The sequence below is a fragment of the Cottoperca gobio genome, chromosome 17 (genome assembly GCF_900634415.1).
Source record: "Cottoperca gobio chromosome 17, fCotGob3.1, whole genome shotgun sequence".
Lineage (NCBI taxonomy): Eukaryota > Metazoa > Chordata > Actinopteri > Perciformes > Bovichtidae > Cottoperca > Cottoperca gobio.
The window spans coordinates 24422651-24443743 of record NC_041371.1 but is presented as its reverse complement, the minus strand read 5'-3'; the positions used below and the strand labels follow the sequence as shown (position 1 = coordinate 24443743).

At 38.5% G+C, this 21093-nt stretch overlaps 1 protein-coding gene across 1 annotated transcript in view; it reads right to left on the bottom strand.

Annotated features, from left to right (window-relative positions):
• The window catches only part of LOC115022967 (cadherin-18-like), a 112398-nt gene that overhangs the window by 60960 nt on the left and 30345 nt on the right, over positions 1 to 21093 (bottom strand). The window contains exons 2-3 of the mRNA XM_029454091.1: positions 17622 to 17916; positions 14520 to 14639 (exon numbers count right to left, since the gene is read on the bottom strand). Of these exons, the coding sequence (XP_029309951.1) occupies positions 14520 to 14639; positions 17622 to 17916 (415 nt within the window). The remainder of the gene's footprint in view (positions 1 to 14519; positions 14640 to 17621; positions 17917 to 21093) is intronic.

The window sequence follows — 21093 nt, the reverse complement described above, 5'->3', positions numbered from 1 at the left end:
CTGCTTGAATAACAGTATAGATTTATTGTCCTTTGAAAATTACTCAGTACACAGCTGTTAATGTCTAAACAGCTGGCAACAAAAGTGAGTACACCCCATAGTGAACATGTCCTAATTGTGCCCAATGATGTTGTTTTCCCGCCCTGGTGTCATGTGACTCGTTAGTGTTACAAGGATTCAGGTGTAAATGATAAGCAGGGCTGTTAAATTTGGTGTTTTGGGCACAATTCTCTCTGAATGCTGGACAACATGGCACCTCATGGCAAGGAACTCTCTGAGCGGCTGAAAAAAAGGATTATTGCGCTTCACAAAGATGGCCTTGGCTATAAGAAGATTGCCAACACCATGAAAATGAGTTGCAGCACAGTGGCTAAGATCATACAGCGGTTTTCCAGGACAGGTTCCACTCGGAACAGGCCTCGCCAGGGTCGACCAAAGAAGTTGAGTCCACGTGCTCAGCGTCATATCCAGAGGTTGGTTTCCAAAAATAGACGTGCGAGTGCTTCCAGCATTGCTGCAGAGGTTGCAGAAGTGGGATGTCAGCCTGTCAGTGCCCAGACCATACGCCGCACACTGCATCAAATCGGTTTGTATGGCGGTCGCCCCAGACAGAAGCCCCTTCTGAAACCGATGCATAAGAAAGCCCGCAAACAGTTTGCTGAAGACAATGAATCCAAGAACATGAGTTACTGGAACCATGTCCTGTGGTCTGATGAGACCAAAATAAACCTGTTTGGGTCAGATGGTGTCCGGCGTGTGTGGCGGCACCCTGGTGAGGAGTACCAAGACAAATGTGTTTTGCCTACAGTCAAGCATGGTGGTGGCAGCATCATGGTCTGGGGCTACATGAGTGCTGCCGGCACTGGGGAGCTGCATTTCATTGAGGGACACATGAATTCCAATATATACTGTGACATCCTGCAGCAGAGCATGATCCCCTCTCTTCGGAAACTGGGCCGTAGGGCAGTTTTCCAACATGATAATGACCCTAAACACACCTCCAAGATGACAACGGCCTTGCTGAAGAAGCTGAAGGTTAAGGTGATGGACTGGCCAAGTATGTCTCCACACCTAAATCCAATTGAGCACATGTGGGGCATCCTCAAGAGGAAGGTGGAGGAGTGCAAGGTGTCCAACATCCGTGCGCTCCGTGATGTCGTCGTGGAGGAGTGGAAGAAGATTCCAGAAGCAACCTGTGCAGCTCTGGTGAATTCCATGCCCAGGAGGGTTAAAGCAGTGCTAGATAACAATGGTGGTCACACAAAATATTGACACTTTGGGCACAATTTAGACATGTTCACTATGGGGTGTACTCACTTTTGTTGCCAGCTGTTTAGACATTAACAGCTGTGTACTGAGTAATTTTCAAAGGACAATAAATCTATACTGTTATTCAAGCAGCACACTGACTACTTTAAGTTATATCAAAGTTTCAGTAGGATAATGTTATCCCCTGAAACGATATAACAGAATATTTGCAAAAATCTAAAGGGTGTACTCACTTTTGAGATATACTGTATACATAAATAAATGTCTGCTTCGGCAACTTAAACCACTGATTGACATAACAAATCAAATTTCAAATCAAATTTATTTATAGAGCCCAATATCACAATTTACACATTTGTCTCAGTGGGCTTTACAGACTGTACAGCATACAACACCCTCTGTCCTTAGACTATCGCACCGCACAAGGAAAAACTTCCTAACAATAACAGGGATTAAAATCACTCTATGGCAGTTTTTATGATCACTGCTCCAAACCATCAGTGTGTCATGAAGCTCATTACAGCTATTCATAAACATAAATGTCTTAATTCATTGGTGACATGTTATGTCATCTATCACAGACAAAATGAATGTTTAATGCTGCGTGAATAGAATTTTGGACAATGGGTGGAGATGAACTCCAAAACAGGCTGACAGACACACAGCCCTGATATATATAATTATTTTGAAGTTGTGTTTGTGTCGGCCTGTTGAGTGTAAGTCTATTTCCTTCTTTTATTTCAGCTCTGGTTTGGTCTCCGCCAACTCCTGAGAAAAAAATATTTGTCTCTTTCACTGCTAAATGCTCCACTATGCTCAGCTAATCTTTGTCTGTTTGCCATGAGGTGCTGGCCCAAAAAAACAAAATGATGAACTGAAAGAAGCTAAAAAGCTCTTTAAAGCTGAGACCGGAGTTGGTGACAATTTTCTGTGGGTTTATCACTACAAGTCAACCGCTTGGCATTACATACAGCCATTTAATTAATTGTTACCATAATAAAAATATATTGATTAATGGAGATTTAAACAAAGTATAGACCAAAATCAACAATGAATATATTGTGCTTTTAAAGAGAATATATAAAAAAGCATTACTGGAGTGTCCAGTCCATTCAATCCACACAGACTCTCACCTCCATTGTACAGTCAGAAGCAGCTGTCAGGCTGACTGACTGCAGACACATGATGAACATAAATAGTTTAGTGGGCTCCATGAGGAATATACAGGAAGAAAACTGTTTTTTGACTGGCCACTTTTCCTGTGTACAACTGAGTACAGATTCCTGCCTTTAGTGAGACCAGGAAGCAAACTGGGGGCTTGCTCAATCAATATAGATATCATAAATAATAATGTACTCCAGTAAAAGTAATCTGATATGGGACAGTGTCACTCTTAAAGCTACAGGTGGTAACCTGCGCATGAGACAGACAGAGAAAATCCTGTTCCTCTGCCTCCTGTGCTCTTAATGAAAACAATCAATCAGAGCTGAGGAGACTGTAACACAGGGTCAATCACTGCTTGTGAACTCCGATCAAATATTAATCAAGATTCTGTCTCTGAATATTTCCTCAAATGTTTCCAGCAACAAATTAGTGTGCTGTTTAGTTGAAAATAGGAACGTTTGCTCCAGTTAGTTTTTTTACTTCTGCACAATAGAATCTTGCAAATGCAATTAAGAGCACTGCAGGCAGAGGAACATGATTTCGTTTCACAGATTATCTGTCATGCACTACTGTCAGGATACATTGACAGTTTCAGCAAATATGACTAAAAATGATTTTTAATAAAGTTACCAACTTTATCTTTAAGACACTGTCCAATATTGGATTCCTGTTACTTTAATTTAAATTAAATTCAGAACTGATGCTTATGGATTTCCATGGTAATTACTGAAATCAGTTTGGCATTCAGGTAGTTTAATACAAATGTGCATTAGCTGAATGTAACTAATCGGTTGAATGAAATCAAGTAAAACATTTTCTTGAAGGACAATTGTTCTAAGCTCTAATCAAACACAACATCTTTATTTATTTTTTAACTAAATTACTTTTCGTACTGACGGTGGCTTTTGATTATTCTGTCTTGCATACATGTTTTAGTTGCTCCTTATGGCTACTTTGAAGCAAATTACTTTTTCACAACAACAGCCTTTTCAACCACAAGAACCTTTTTAAAAGCTTATATAATACTTCTACCTGGCATCAGCAAAAGGGACATTTTACTACAATATACGAGTGAAGTAGTATTCACATCTTTACGTAAAGGATTCTATATTTGTTCTTACTCCCACATGCAGAGTTCAACCAACAATGAATGTATGTAGTACTAATAAGTATTGTGTGTGTATCCAAAGTATATAGCATTATAAGCTACTGAAATATAAAGTCCCTCAACATTCTACTTAGGAACATGACTTTGGTTCTTTGTTACTTTCCATCCTTGATTTCTCTAAGCTAAACAATCTACTAAGGAGGACAGACCAATATTTTGCACACACAAAGTAATTTTGTCACTCTGAATGTTTGGCTTTCATCCACTTCAGAAAGTCCAAGGTTAGCCATCCTTTTCTCTCCTGATAATTCATGTGCTCATACAAGCATGAAGGCAAAGAGCCACAACTCCTTTCCAAGGCCACCAGAGAGCTGCACAGAAAGGAAATGACTGTATAATATCAGCACGGCACAGATAAGAGCAGAAAGAATTTTGGTGCAACTCATGACAACAATATTCATGAGAAGTCTTTTTGTTTTACACAGAGAGAGAAGCACTGAGTCTATGCACCTGCTAGGAGATTGTCTATTTGTATCTCGTTATTATATATAAGTGAATGAAAGAAAACAAAAAATAAATAATGCAGGTATCTGCCCAGTAATGTGGATCTGCTCCAAAATTGAATGAGTTCTTCCTTGGCCTATGCTCCATCAAGCTTCATGAAAACCGGGCCAGTAGTTCTTCTGTAATTCTGCAGACAAAGAAACCAACACACTGAAGAGAACACATAACCTCCTTGGTGGAGGTAAAGAGGGCTTTGCACCATCAGTCATTAAGGTATGCCAAATATCAGGGCTTTATTTTTCTTGTTATATTCCACTTTTCAACCCTGTCTTCTACAAACTGACGTTCACATACAACTAAACTGCATTCTCTATCTCCATCAAGCTAAATGTCACAAATCATGACAAAATCATAAATAATAACTGATAATAACTGGCACTAAAATTAAATAGGTGCATTAGCTCACACATTAAAATGGAAATCAGATTAAAATCAGAAAAATAATAATAATACATTTTATTTATAAGCACACTTTTCATTTGCGTAAACAAAACTCAAAGTGCGAATTAATAATAATAAAAAATAAAGATTAATTATTATATTTAATATAATTGTTAAATATATGGATTAGTACAACTTGATTTACACCAAGTCACCTCAATGGAGGCACCACCTCTGTCAGAGGAAAACGATAGCTAGTTAATGTAGTCTGTGTGCATGTGATTCTGTCTGTGTGTACAATACTAACACATCACCTGGTGAAACAACGTAAAGTTACCCGTTAGCTCAATACAACAGATTAGATAATACAACTCAGTGAATAAAAACCACATGAACACATGTACACACATTTACAACAGTATAGCAGTTCTATGCTTACTTAGCCATGTAAAGTATACTTAAGCAATAGCTCACGACAGGCCGTGATATATGCTCATTATATCACAGTTAAGGGGCGTGGTTCGGCCCGACGCGAAGCGTGGTTCGGCCCCTTAACTTAACTGTGATATAATGAGCATATATCATGGTCTGAAGTGAGCTATTGCTTTTATAAAACGGTTACCAAGTGGGGCAATATGAAAGAAAAATACACACTCCAATTTAAATTGTTTTTATTATTAAATAATGATGTTCAAAATAAAATAGTCCCTCCGTTGCCTTCTGCACAAAACATAGTGCTAACAGCTAGTGTGCTAACAGCTAGCGCGCTAACAGCTAGCGCGGTGTTCTGTTCGTTTCGTTTTTTTTCCATTTGGTCTACCTGCTCTTCACGTAGCTCTGCATGTCGTCTTTTAGGGGCTTTTTTCTCTGGAGATAGGCACTGATCAATCCACTCCTCCAGAGTAGAGAACATTGTACTATACGGATTGCATAAATGGACGGTCCCTTGTATTGGCGCATGCGCGACCGGAACCCGGAACCAGATTGAACTGTAAACACGTCTGTGTTTCAGCCTGTATAGTACGTGTTTGATTATTGTCATTTCACACTGATATTATTTATAATAAAAGCAACCGAACGAATGGAACTCTGTTCTTATTTACATAGTAAAGCTTTGTAAGTTTGTTTCTTAACGGACGTAATTTAACAACTGTAACGGTGTAGTTTTTTCTCAGACGCGAAGGGATACTGACTTGTTGTGAAAAGTAACTACAATTCTACCCGTGATATACGGTCATTATATCATGGCTAAGAACCAATCAGATTGCTTGATTTGACATGTCGGTTTTATAATAAATAATATACTATACCTAGTGGAGGTTAGTCCATGAATGGAAAGGCTAGTTAGCTCTCAGTTTAGCTGGCAAATCCTTTGAGATAAAGGAAAGCAGTGTGATGTCTTTGTTGCGGCGGCGTGCAAGTCGTTGTGCCTTTATCCTGTTTACTGCTGAGTCATCTGTGTGAATGGGGAGGAAACCAGTTGCTCTATTTGTTACCTTCCAGAATGCAGTTAGCTCCTTGCTAACTACTTGTTGCTCCTACTGTGACTGTGGCTGTGGAGAGCTGCTGCATGCATGGACAGGCGCTTGTGTCCTCTGCCATTAAGAGAAGAGTTAATTGATCAGAGAGCCATGCGGTGCTTTCTACTGGGCCGATGCTGCGGGGGACCACGGTGGCACCGTGAAGGTCCACCATGGGAAGAGACTTGGAGGAAAGAGAGAGAACACATGGCTCTGTATTGGTTCTCACACCTATGTGCAAAAGTCCAATAGCTCAATTTCCATACTGTGAGGAGCCCAACAGCAACAAAACTACCTTGTTCGGTTTAGGGGGGAAATAATGAAACGTGGTATCCCCTTTTTAAGGGGCCAAAAGTAATTGGACAAAGTAACATAATCATAAATCACATAAGTCACTTTTAATATTTGGTTGCAAATCCTTTGCAGTCAAGCTTGAAGTCTGGAACCCATAGACATCACCAGACGATTGTTTTGGTCCCTAGGTGATGCTCTGCCAGGCCTCTACTGCAGCTATTTTCACTTCCTGCTTGATCTTTGGGCAGTTTCCCTTCAGTTTTGTCTTCAGCAAATGAAATGCATGCTAAATTGGATTCAGGTCAGGTGATTGACTTGGCCACTTGGCGCAGTATGCTTCGTGTCACTGGCCATCTGCACTGTGAAGCGCCGTCCAATGAGTTCTGAAGCATTTGGCTGAATATGAGCAGATAATATTGCCCGAAACACTTTAGAGTTCAGTCTGCTGCTTTTGTCAGCAGTCACATCATCAATAAATACAAGGGAACCAGTTCTATTGGCAGCCATACATGCCCACGCCATAACACTACCACCACCATGCTTCACTGATGAGGTGGTGTGCTTTGGATCATGAGCAGTTCCTTCCCTTCTCCATATTCTTCTCTTCCCATCACTCAACAAGTTGATCTTTGTCTCATCTGTCCATATGATGTTGTTCCAGAACTTTACAGGGTTTTTTAGCAAACTCTAATCTAGTCTTCCGGTTGTTGAGGCTCACCAATGATTTACATGCTGTGGTGAACCCTCTGTATTTACTCTGGTGAAGTCTTCTCTTGATTGTTCACTTTGATACAGATACACCCACTGTACCTCCTGGAGAGAGTTCTTGATCTGAACTGTTGTGAAGGAGAATAATTCTTCTGTCATCCACCACAATTGTCTTTCGTGGTCTTCCAGGTCTTTTGGTGTTGCTAAGCTCACCAGTGCGTTCTTTTTTTTAAAGAACGTACCAAACAGTTGATTTGGCCACACCTAATGTTTTTGCTATTTTTCTGATGGGTTTGTTTTGATATTTCAGAGTACTGATGGCTTGCTTCACTGATAGTGACAGCTCTTTAGACTTCATAGTTGACAGCAACACATTTGAAATGGAAATTTTAATGTGTATAAATGTTATTTATATTTTATACCATGATCTCTATATTACCCTCAAATTGAAGCTGAAAGTCTGCACTTAAAGCACATATTGTTTAATTCCAAGTCCATTGTGATGCTGTACAGAGCCAAAGTGATGAAAATTGTGTCAACTTCCAAATATTTATGGACCTAACTGCAAGTGCACCTAATACACTGGAATGTACACTCATGGGTGGGTGACAAATATTGCCTCTATGTCTATTTCACTGATTCAGCATTAGTGGTGTCTATTTCACTGATTCAGCATTAGTGGTAATGGCTTTAATATTTGATAAATGGGACCCACATTTTGTTGTGTTTGCCTTTCTTTTCGAAATTACTAATTCCATTTTTTGTGTGCAATGTGGTGGTTGGCTATGTGGAAATTATTGCTGCACTAACATATTGAGGTTTAAATTGGGTTTGAACATGTTTCATTTTTAATGCACTTTTAATAATCAATCGTGAAATTACGTACATATTCATGTCCTGTCCATAAAAGTAATAACAGTAATTATTTTATAAAGTAAAACAAAGGTTCAGCTCACCATCCTCCTCACCCCAATTATTTACGTACAATCCCCAAAATACATTGCAAAAAAGTCTCCTCCTCCTTTACGTGTCTCCTATTAATTTCCATTCCTCTTCTCCCACCACGAGTTCCTGCACCTCCCTTCTTCCTTCTCTTCTTATTTCCCTTCCTTTCTCACATCCCCTCTTCTCCTACTGATGTCAGATAAATTCCAGGAAACATGTTGTGTTTGGCTCCCACCTGCCTGCAACACTAAATTCATCTGTCAGCTGACTGAGATGCTCTACAACATGTTAAACAAGCCTTCAGCATTCAGCAGCGACCCTCCGGGACGCACCGTTTGCTTAATGTGTGGCCAAAGCCCAGAATTAATTTCCTGTCTCTGTGTGTAATAAAAAGGGGGAACTGTCATACTGATCATATTGATCACGATGAAGAGCAGGTGAGAGTACGATGCTGGATTTTAAAGCTGCCATCGGCAAGAGTTTAATATAAAAATCCACTTGTCCTCCCACGAGATGTTGCATCCCATCCTTAATAATCTAAGCAGCACACATTCCCTCTGTTTGCACCAATTACATTCTAATGTCTGCTTGGTCACTAAGAGAAACTCTGCTCCATAAAAGATTAATCATAATGTATATATATATATATATATACATACTATCTGCCGAGAGAATTTTGAATTTAAATTATTCCTGTAGGAAATTCAAAAAATCTTTTTAAAAATGTGAAACATTTTTATGTGAATACAACTATCTGAATTCTGCTGTGTTGACATTTCATTAATCATACAGCCTGCAGTCTACACACACACACTTTGACTCCAGAGGAAGGTGTACAACAAGAAAGAAAAGATTATTCAGAGAAGCTTACATACAGATACAGATGTTGAAGTACTGCTATCTGGAGTCATATATGACCAATTGTACCCAAACTAAAAGAGATTACTGGCAGTAAAGCTCACATGACAATACATTGCAAGGCCAGTGCTTCACTAATGTACCCATGTGTGTGAGCGAGGTTATCTGGCTTTCTGAATGCTTGTGTGCATGTGGATCCATCTCTAAATCACACTTTTGCCCCTTAATAGCACGACTTGTTTCAAAAGAGAGCAAATCACAAAATCCCTGCAGGTGGGAATAAATCCTCTGCTAACAAGAAGAAAGGAGAACATAGAGAATAACGGGAGAAAGCTGAGGGACGAGAGAAGGGAGGACAGTCTGAGGTTATTATGATCATCAGGGACAATATCCAGCTGAAAATAATAGCACACTGTTAAAAAATCTTATCATTTTAGTTTGTATACTTATTTTATTTCTATATCTATATAGTTATTTTCTTGTCCTTGTTTTTAGGTGGATGTACATGTCTGTGTAAGTACGAGCTGCTTCTACAAACCTTGTGTTTCCGGTTGCATTGTGTTGTGCATCTGGTTAAATATGGATGAGAAGTTTCCAGCACAGCTGCAGCGACACATTCGGAACAACAACAATCACAAGCAATCTTTGCAGTTCTTGTTTACACAGGTTATTAGTAGGTGCACTAGCGCTCCCTGGATAAGAAACAGCACAGGTGTTACTACAGTAATAACATTAACAATGGCTCTGCTGCATTTAAGTGCCCCAGTAAGCATGACGCTGAGCCAACATGCACAATCCTCCAGAACCTGAAGCAACAAAATGGTTATTCAGCCATCATTAATTTTTATTATTTACACCTGTGCTATTCCTACTGTACTGTTGTAAAGAGATGCATTATGCGTGTCATCTATAGTAGATGACTACATTATACTACTATTATAGGAAAACGTAGGCAAATTGAAACTGCCTAAATGAACAAATACTGTTTGAATATGTTGCATGAACGCCTTAAGCAATACTGTAGTGTAAATTCCTTAATTAATACCAAAATATAATATATATTATATATATATATATATATATATAATATTATATATATATATTATATATATATATATATATATATATATACACATACATATATATATATATATATATATATATATATATATATAATAATGTTAATTAATAAGCCTCAAGTACCTTCAAATATATGCATAGTGAACACCTTAATTTGTTGCAAAGGTTGAGAGAGTGCACTCAACTTTGATATTAATTAATTTAATTTGTGTTACATCCACCTTATGGAACCTAACTTTGAAAATGGGAAAATAATAGGCAATTAAATCTAAAATGTGCATGTCGCTAAGATTTCCTACCATACAATGAGAATTTTCAACATTCTTCCTAAAGTGAATTATTATGATTTATGAATATATCTGTGACTGAAATGTCGAGGCAAATATAGTATACATTTAGCTAATAGCACATCATTGCTGCCATGGGCATTTTTAAAATGTTACCATTAAAAGTAATGGGGTTTTGTAGAATCTAATTTTAATTAAATTCCTTCCTGGCAAATCAAAATCAAATTGATTTATATATTATATCACAAATTACACATTTGTCTCAGTGTGCTTTACAGACTGTACAGCATATGACACCCTCTGTCCTTAGACCCTTGCACCGCACAAGCAAAAACTCCCTAAAAGAAAATATTAGAAAATGTTAGAAATCTCAGAGAGAGACTGAGGAGGTATCCCTCTCCCAGGACGGACAGACTGTAATAGATGTTGTGTGTACAGGATAAACAACATAGTAAAAATACAACATCCATGTGGCAGAAATGATGGTGTGATCAAATGTTTAAAAAAAGGATTAATCCAGGATGATGTAATAAAGTAAGGTAAGTAAGTAAGGTTGTTATACACAAAGCCTCTGTGAACAACTAAACCAATGATTAGTGACAATGATATGACTTCAAAGGTCAAAAGTTCAATTTATTCATCAATAAAAACATGTAGACTGCAGTGCTTCCATCCCAATCAACCAACGCTTATCACATGCAAACCTTTATCCATCTGACCATGTAGCATAAACAACTTGGTTGGATGGATAATTGAGCAGCACAGTAGCAGGTAGAGAAACATCACCCACAATCTGGCTGCACCACCACTGGCTTTACTGCGGAATCCCCACATAAATATATCACATGTGTGAAAGTCCAAATAGAGGTGCTGTGATTAGTGATGTTTCCTTTCGATGTCGATGCTTCGAAGCATGTGTCGAGTAATTGCAGAAGATTTTTGTGAAGCGCGTATCGAGGCTTGTGTTGATGACGTATGTGATGACGTCCTTGCGAACCACATGACTGATTCAGGAACAGGTTATATTCAGTCTTATATGTGTGCATCAAAGAATCTTCAGGGCAAAGATACTTTACATCCACTGCAGCCTTGCACTTCGCCGGTTTTACATTTATTGTCCACTTGATGGCGCAGTAGAGCAAAAGAAGCACCATGAAGCTTTGGCACATGTGCAAACCAATTGTAAAGCTTCAATGCTTCATGAAGCTTCATCTCGCCATCACTAGGCATTTTGAGAGAGAATGGAAGATATCCAAAATATGTCCCCTAAGGGCACGCACCTGGGACAATGCATCATGCGTCTTGACCTCTAGGCCAGCAGGGTGTCCCTGTAAACAAAGAATTTATGGAGACATTGCACTCTCAAATGGAACTGAACAGACACCTGCAACACCAATAAAACCCCACGGCTGATATCAGACATTATATCGACAGCTCAGGTATTTATGTGCCAAGAGTGACTTAGTTCATGCTGTAGAGAGAAGTGGATAAGGGTGCAATTCACATATTCATGCGTTTATTCTTTACGCTGTTGTGACGGCATTATCCATCGATGAGTGTTAGGGTGCACAGGCACTCCAAAAATAGGCACAAACAATTTAAGAAAATACTGAGAAAAACAAAAAGGCTAGTACAGCCTAAGGAGAGGTTTTTACCCCCTATAAGATATATACAGGGGTACAGTCGACTATATTTATATTAATATATATATATATATATATATATGGTCAGGATAACATATGGATGAAGCATTTGTCATTACCGTAGAAGAAGTGTGTCACTTACATAGAATGAACTTAAATAACCTATGTGTTATCTTAAAGTTAAATATGTTATCTTTTATCATTTATTTGCTTGCTGAAGTACTGATATATAGTAGTACTTGTGTTAAAGTTAAATTAGAGTACAGGAACCTTTAGTACTCATAGTCGCCTCATTATAACCATTATTTTCTTCCATTGATTGAAACTGTGTGTGAAGGGGAGGTAGAGGTTAATTTGAACAACTCCTAAGAGAAAAAAAAAAAAAAAATCTGTTATAATTGTGATTATATGTTTTATGCATTGTAATGACATGGGTTTAAGTTCTTCTTCTTTTTATGAGTTTACAAAGGTCATGCCTTATGAATAGGTGACGTAACAGGTTTATGGTCAACTAAGATCTACTGCATTGCTGAGGCCGGTAAGACACCACTTCCTCTGTCAATAGGGGTTTTAGGTGCTACTTTCAGTGACAGCTTATGGAAGGGATGCATGTAGAAAAAAAACGTCCATCGAGAACGCGCTTGCATGTCCTGTTCAAGATGCGCAAGAATGAGCCTTAAGATATAAGGGGATGTTTTTGATGAGTTAAGCAGGCTGATAGTGATGGGCATCGGAGCCCTAACACGCTTGACATAAGATACCATAATTCGTAAACTATAGTGACATACATGAAACTCTGGTGAGGTAATTACATTTTAATTAACTAACTAAGAGCTTCTAGAGATCTGTGAAGTTACAGAATTGTAAACGAGTTTTGATTGTTGGAAATAACCAGTTGCATTTTGAAGAGAAATCAAAACGGAAATTTAACACTTTAGCCGCTGGAGCTAGAATAAACAGAAACCAAATTGACCATCAATGAACCTGAACTGAATAACGGGACTTCCAATAACCAAACACTTGGAGTAAGCCACTTGAATAACTGTCATCTTGTAAACCGTATTGTAAATTGTATTACATTTTTAATAAGCTTAAACGTTTAGAAATAATAAAAGCATTGCGGAAACTTAAGAAAGCCTTGTCCAGAGTCCTTCCTTTCACTTTTCTTCGATCGAGAGGACTGCAGGACACCCAGAGAGAGGAGTCTTTTCGCGAGACCTTGCTGTGGCCCCCGCAGGTAAGCATCAGTTTCCATAATACGGCTGACACACTACTGATTTTCCAAAATATTGTACACATGGCATATGGGACACATAGGGTGAGATAACCCGTATCACCGAATAGGGACACTTGAACCCGAAACTGGCCGAGTGCCCAGGGCATCGGGGAAAATCTTATATCTAGTTGGATTTTTGTAAAGTGTCAAAGAGTTGTCTGCATTGCATTGTGATTGAATTGATGCTGGGAAATGTTTATCTGATGGTGACTGTCTGTGAACGTTCTTCGAGTTGTCTGTGATTCTCGACTTTGTTAAGAAGCCTTTTTCCTAGTGGTTATCTTAGACGGAGGATTAGAGCAGTTGTCCACCAGTTGGAGGGTCGGCGGTTCAATCCCCAGCCCCTGCAGTCATGGCCGCATCACGTGTGTGTTGTGTGTCACTACTGATGAGACGGCTTGTATGGTAGCCTCTGACTCTGTATGACTCATGTTGAAGTGCATGTGAAGTGTTTTGTATTGCTAAGACTGGAAAAGCAGGCAACTATATGAATGCGGCCCAAACAAACAATTTGGAAAAATAAATATTGAAGCATCCAACAAAAGTTGTTAAAGTGCACATACAAGTTAGAAAGACCAGATATAGCTTTCATGTTTCACGTTTCATGAATCTACTAGTGAACTGGACACAACATTTTGAGCATCCCATTTTTTTAATGCATTCCCTGATTCTTAGCCGAGCATGCTATCAACACATTATCACTTCTGATCAGATTGTTTTTACAGTCATTTATTATTGTATTTCCTTCAATGCATATTAATAAGTGTTATAATAGTTTGTGTAATAATATTTCTCCTTTTTTTCAATATCTGCTCTTATTTGACATTTTAATTTATTTACTGTGTTTATGTATGAACCATTACACACCTAAGCAAATTCCTTTTATGTGAAAACCTACTTGTCAATAAACTGAAATCTGATTCTGATTGAAGCTGACCACAACCTTCCTCTCACATTAACCAAGGAGTTTGAATTGCTCATCCATCGCATAGTTTCCTCGTGGATATTGCTGGAATAGCTAAGAATAACATTATGAATATTCTGCCTAGATTTAAAATGTATACAATATTTTCCTTCATTCTTAAAATCAGTAAATACATAGTGACGTAAAATATAACCAATAAAGAAATAAGCAGTGGTTACTGATAATAGTAAATAACCTTCAGTGCACTTGTTCTTTCACCAAAAATAATGGAGCAGGTGCCGGCCTCCACCTGTGACACAGACACTCACCACCTGCATCATCAAACACTATCTCTACAGGTCCTTAATTACAGTTTTCCTAAACCTGTAATGGACTCAATTAAAAACCACAGTGCTTTCCTTGTCGTTTAGCATCATTAGATCATTTCCAGCACTGCTTGTGCGAGGTGATCCCGAGCGACTGTACAGCAGCAGTTACAAACCAGAAGCAGTTCCTACCTGTGTTGGGGTCAACAGAGAAGTAGGGCTGTCCCTCCAGGATGCTGTAAACTATCTTTGCGCTGTTCCCGTACGTCGGATCATCCGCATCGGAGGCTGTCACTTGCAAAACTGACGTTCCTGCACAGAGAAGAAAACATAACAATAAGTGATCAGATATAATTGCCAAAAACATCGACCACCACAAAGAAATAGACAGAAAGCGAAGGGAAAATGTATCAATATTGTGACAATTTTGATCTATAAAAAATGTTCACTTTCACATCGCCATTCTGTAAAATAATTAATTATTATTTAAATATTATGTTTTATTTTCTACATTTTAAACAAGTGTGGGGGGATGGGCGTGGCTCAAATTTATTTGAGATCATGATATGCAGTTAAAAGCCCTGATAAAAGCTAGTAAGTCTACCTTGAGCTAAGATTATTTTGTTTGCATAATTGTTTCCAGTGTACTAAACCTAAGTCTGTATTGTCACTCCTTGACATAGAGCGTTCATGAATTAAACTATTCATTTTTAAGCTGGCTCTGGTCCTAACATCCCTTTTGGAGCTTCCCAAGCTCTTCCCAAACACATTAGACCACAACCAAGCCCAGACACTAAACATAGTGTTACTGCCACAGCTGATGCACAAGCCTCTGATTAGAATCTGAAATGAAAACCAAGCCACAATCTGTTTTCTTCAACAGTATAAAAAACATCTTGTTTTTATGTAAATGTCACACCAAACTTCTCCCTCAATGCGTACTATGAACAGCAGTAAAACACAGTGTGTGTTGTCAGCAGTGCTTTTGTAAAGAGCCACAGCCCATTAGTCTGAGCATGTAGCTGCAGACGGGAGAAGCCAAAGCTTTAAACTGTCTCATTGATCATCCCAGACCTGCGTTGAAATCTTTTCTCATGGCAAAGAGCGTAAAATGTTCAGTTCATGTTAAGTTAAGGTTCCTGGAGTGTTTAAAATCATTCAGTAACTACTACATTTATTTGTAAATTACTGTAATGTAATTTGTAAATTACCAACCATTTTCTTATTGTTGTGTATTTGTTTTTAAGGGAACATAATCATGGCTGATGGGACATGGACCAAACTACAAAATAATTTTCACCAAAGATGGTTTCTGTCATTTTAGAGAGTAATTGACACGCTTATCAAGTGTTTAAATTAGACATTTGATGTTATAAAAAGGGTGAGAGGGTGACAGCTGTCAATAATGACATTATTGCTTTGAGGGAAGTTGTCACAGAGCCGGATTCTCGGGTATTTGACGAGAGAGGAGATACAACTTAATCTTTCCATATCTATATCTATATCTATATAGATATATATATATATATATATATATATATATATATATATATATGATTGTCTGTTTCAAAACATAAAAATATGTGTATGTGTAATGTTTCTGAAACACAAATCAGGTTATGTGTTATCTGTGTTCTGCCAACAAGCTATGGCCGTGCTTGGCTTGTCATTGGATGGAGCAGAGTGTGGGCTCCTGGTTACTTTACAGATTCCAAGATATTATAGATTCTAGCACCATCAATGCTACTTAAACGTTGATGCGTCAGTAGTAATAATACCATAATGTATAATAGATCACTGACAAGATCCATTATTCTACATTATTAGAACATAAGTAGGATTTGGAATGAATGACAAATTTTTTTTTTTCTTAGTATTTTTACACTGTGGTATATATCCTACTTCTCTGCTGCTCCATCAGCAGTTAATCCTCTTGGTCAGACATACAGCTTGAGAAACAGCCATCACTGTCTAATAAACAGCACGACACTACAGCAGTGATCTGACGACATACATACGTAGCTCATGCATTTCCACACTGTCTGCTGACTTTAAGTTACAAATATATCTACACCTTGAATGCTGCAGGTCAGAGTTACACATGAATGAAAGAGAGAGATGAAGAAGCTCCACTGTGAAAGCAGACAGGTTCATAAAGGAGTGAGAGATGGGAGGTAGAGGCGATGAAGAGCAGCGTGGGAGGGATGGAGATAGATGAAAGAGACTCAGAGACAGAGTGAGCCACACAGTGAGAGCGATAATGATCAATGTAGAGAGACACACAGTCAGGAACTGAGAAGTAAGAAGTAAAGACAAACAGTGAGTCAAGCTGTATGCTCTGTTAGCTGTCTGCTTTCACATGGTCATGTTGCTTGATTGACACTAATCAGTCACACTTCCAGTTAGTCTTTTGTTGTGCCTTTTGATATGTGTATGGATAGGATCATTTCAATTATTCTTTTATTAACTCTGAAAACATATAACATACAGTATATTCTCATATGCGTTTTTGTTTTGGCATTTGCAGTGTTTTTTAAGTGCATGTCTTTTTCTGATGTATGTGTTTTAATTATTGTATGCAGTTTTTATTATTTGGAGCAGTTTTTTATTTGGAGCACATTTCTCTTTATGTTTGTGCTTTTCTTCTTCTATGTGTCTTGTCCTCAGGGACTACTGGTGACAATACATCTAAATAATGACAAATCCACAAGCAGAAGAACGCATAAAGGTTTCCCTGTGGCTGCAAAATAAAAAAATAGGATACAGGATGATAAAATAATATTAAAAAATAGGTAAGAAAATTGACTATTTACATCAACATCAATTCACAGGATGTAGTTGACAGATAACGGATACATTATAGCAATAAAGAAAGAAACAACAGCCGGGTAGCATAGACACAGACACTCAGTGGTCTTAATAGTAACATCTACAGGGTTAGGGTTAGACTATAAACATACAGTATATATTTGTTCTGTGCAAATGTAGAAAACAGATAATTTTCTATAGTCCGGAACAAATTCTACAGCAAATGATTTATTTAACTAAATACTGCCATTCATTTTTGCAGAGTAGAGTTTTACCTTATGGTGATGTCAGACATTTTGACCCCTAACCCTGAAAAGCACAGGTGTAACAGAATTAATAATGAATATATTCTTTTTAGGCGAGTCATTTCCAGTATCTGGTACTAGGCATGCTGCCTTGCTATCATGGCTTACAAAAACGTTACTGTTCCATTGACTAAGTCAGTGTATGTCATTAGAAAAAAGGTGTGTAAGGCTCCTTGCTTACCAACATCAGACATCTCAGGCACAGTTGCTGTGAATGGTCCATCAGGGAATTTTGGAGCATTGTCATTGACATCCTGGACCTTGATGATGAACTCTGACTCTGCCTCCAGGGAGCGGTTTGTCTGCCGCTCAATGGCTCTTGCATGTAGGACATACTGGGACTTCCTCTCACGGTCTAGGCTCTTGGCTGCGTGGATGTCACCCGTCGTCTCGTCAATGAGGAAGATATACCCTGCCCCCTCACCAGACAGGATGTAGCTCACAGAACCATCACCCTTGTCGGAGTTGGAGTGGAGCTGGAGATGTAAGAAGGAAAAATGAGGGAGGATGGGAGCAGTTAAGTGTCTGACAAGTATGATACTTGTAATAGCCAAGTGTCAGGATGAGTGCTCAGTTAATGGTGAGGAGCATGCAATGGGAAGCGCAGCTACCCAATCAGGGAAGGAGAAGTTAAAGTCACTGTCACAGTATATACAAAAAGGAGAGTGTTCCACAACATTTCCTGATCTGGTCGTGTCACCGAGCAAATTAAAGATGAAGAGAGAGAGTCAGATAAGTACCAGGGAAAGTGAAAGTGAGACACCCTGATGTACCCTGAAGTATTTTAGTATCACTGTAGAGGTCTAAATCAGACTATGAGTGTGCACTAAGCTTTATTAAATTAAACTATACCAGGTTAATAGCATATAAGTTGAGTTTCACCCAAGTAGTTGTTGACAAATGCCGGTTTAGACTTCACGATGTCAGCACCATAACAGCTTGACCCCGCAGACATCGGGGAGCGGTTTCACAGACAGAGCTTAGATTAAGCCAGCAGTAGGCTTTAATGTGGACTGGTTAATCTAAAACATTTAAGTAGCTTGCATAAAGGTGGCTTAAATTTGGTTTGATAGTCGCAGACTATCGAGTCTTGGAGTAAGGTAAGCAAGACTAAATGAGAATAAATGGGTTAAGCCTCATTAGGTTATGAGTATGAGCACATGCTGTTGGTGTAATGGTGCTCATGAAAACCCGGAATGGATTTAAAAACACCAATTCTGATGTGGATCTAGAGACAGAAGTATGGCAGATGCAAAAAGAATATGTTCCAAAACCTTTACTGAATATGAAAAGAAGCTACTAAAACAAATTGTGTCCAAACATCCAATGATAGAAAATAAAAATCCATACTACAATTATTTCATATTTCTCAAATTTATATTTTCCAAAAACACTTGTAGATTATATCTGCCTTTATAGACTCTGTGGAAGAACCTTAAACTGGCTTTAAAAAGCTTGAACGCAGAGGCCAGAATAGATTTAAGACTGGTGGAGGACCACCAGAAACAAAAACAAAACAGATGAATTCAGTGACTTGCTGTCTGGAATTATAGGGCACCAGCAACCTCTGGGTGTTATACCAGACAATGACCATGTAGAAAATTCAGATGAAGACCTGAGCACAAATGATAAATACACCACAGAAAGTTAATTATTTACGTTGTCAGGTAATTATGGTCCCCTGTCAGTCTATCTTTTTCCACAGCGTTCATGTTGCTGATCTGTGAGGCACAGTGGCACGCACACACACACACACACCACTGAACACAATACTACTGTACATACATTTACATAGGATATTTGGTATTATACGAGTATGACTGTGGATCATATGATTATATTTGTGTTTGTAATGGTGTTCTATTCCCAGCAGAAAGGAATCTGAACAGGCTTGAAGAGCCAGGGCACAGTGAGTGTGTGCCATCCACATCTGCTGTAGTATCCCTGAGAGAAGATGATGCCACCACCTTTCAGCAGAGAACAAAAAAGATGACCATGCATGAAAAGGTAGCCAGAGAATTTCATGAGCAAAAAAAGAAATGAAACTTTAAATTAGGATTGCATACACCCTGGACATTGATGGAAAACCAGTTCTTACAGTTCCTGTACTCCTCAGCATCAGGAGTTGATGGACACTTGATGGGAACATGACATCCATCTATGTAACCTGTTCATAGAATTGCACTTTATAGTTAGTTAGCAGCATCAGGGAACTTTATATAAATACTCCTCAATTCACAAATTGCCTTGCAGACTTTGTGAACTATTCTACAAACAGTTGCTTCACTGACGCCACACAAATCACTAGTTTCCCGATGAAAAGTTCCAGTTGCCAAAAACCTGAAAGTGAGCAAAACTTGGTGCAAAGTGAGTAAAGGCCTTCCTCTTTGAGACAAGGAGGAAAGGCTAGGCCCAATCAAAGATATTATTTGCAATGCATTTTCTTTGTACATTCTAAAGCGGTCTCAAAAAGTTATTTCATCAAAGTAATTTAATGGATTACTCCTATCAACAAGTATTCGTCCGGCTGGCCTCTGCCCTGCATGTCCATCTTCATTTAGGCATTCCAAGTAGTCCATGCTGCCTCACAAACTAACAGTTGGATTTAAGCAGAGGTTAAACCTGCCTCCTTGAAGGATTAATTTAAGATTCAATTTAGTCCTAGAGGAGCTCTTATCCTCCCTCTTGCAACCAGTTTAGTTTAATCCAGAACAAGCTAAATACAGGACTATTTTAAGATGAGTCTGTGCAGGTCGCTTAGAGTTAGAACAGCCTAAACGGGTATTTTAGTCTGGGAGAAGGCTTAAGCCTTGACTCTGAAACCGCCCCAGGGTGTCAGCAACAATATTGGATAGTTGATTATTGTATCCTGAGTAGTGTTTTTCAAACTTTCCAAATTGTTTGCCTTGCTTTGGTTGTCTTTACTAAGTATGAGATATTCCATGACCATGATCCGTGAAGTTGAACAATCACAGGATCATAGCATTTTCTGCACACACATACAAACTAAGGGTGTCCTCAACTAAGAATTTACATTGTCCAATCTGATTGGTCAAGTCTTGCCTATTGTCAACTGATTGACTGATTTTTTTGCTCATTGATCCCCCTTCTGTTTAAGCTTTATGTACATATAGAACAATTGCAAAAACAACAAGATTATTTGCAGGGATGCATGTGACTATCACATGCTGAAACATTTTGAAACAACAAGATCAGTGGACAGCCAGACAGAATACGGTTACATAGCCTGCTTGCTTTTTGTGGTTGATATAATAACTTTAGGCCATAATTCCTTTTTCTCCCCATTATAGCCATCCACAGACAGAAGGGAAATGAGAGAGAGAGCTACAAGCCGCAAACAGCTGTTACGTGCGGCTACGTGCCTTGCTGCGTTGACAGAGAATTGTTAATCAATTCAAAATATATTTAGCGTTTTGATAGTGCCCCATTCTTTACATTCTTTCAGTATTCACATTTCTCATCTTGTTCACATGTCAACAAATATTTGTTCAATAAGTCTCTACTGATTTTAAAGGTAGTCGTTTTAACCATTATACATTCTACAGTAACCCACTCTGACAAATCAAGCAAATTATTAAGTATGTCCATGAGCCCCTTATATTTTAATCAAAGGGAACACAATTCCGTGCCAG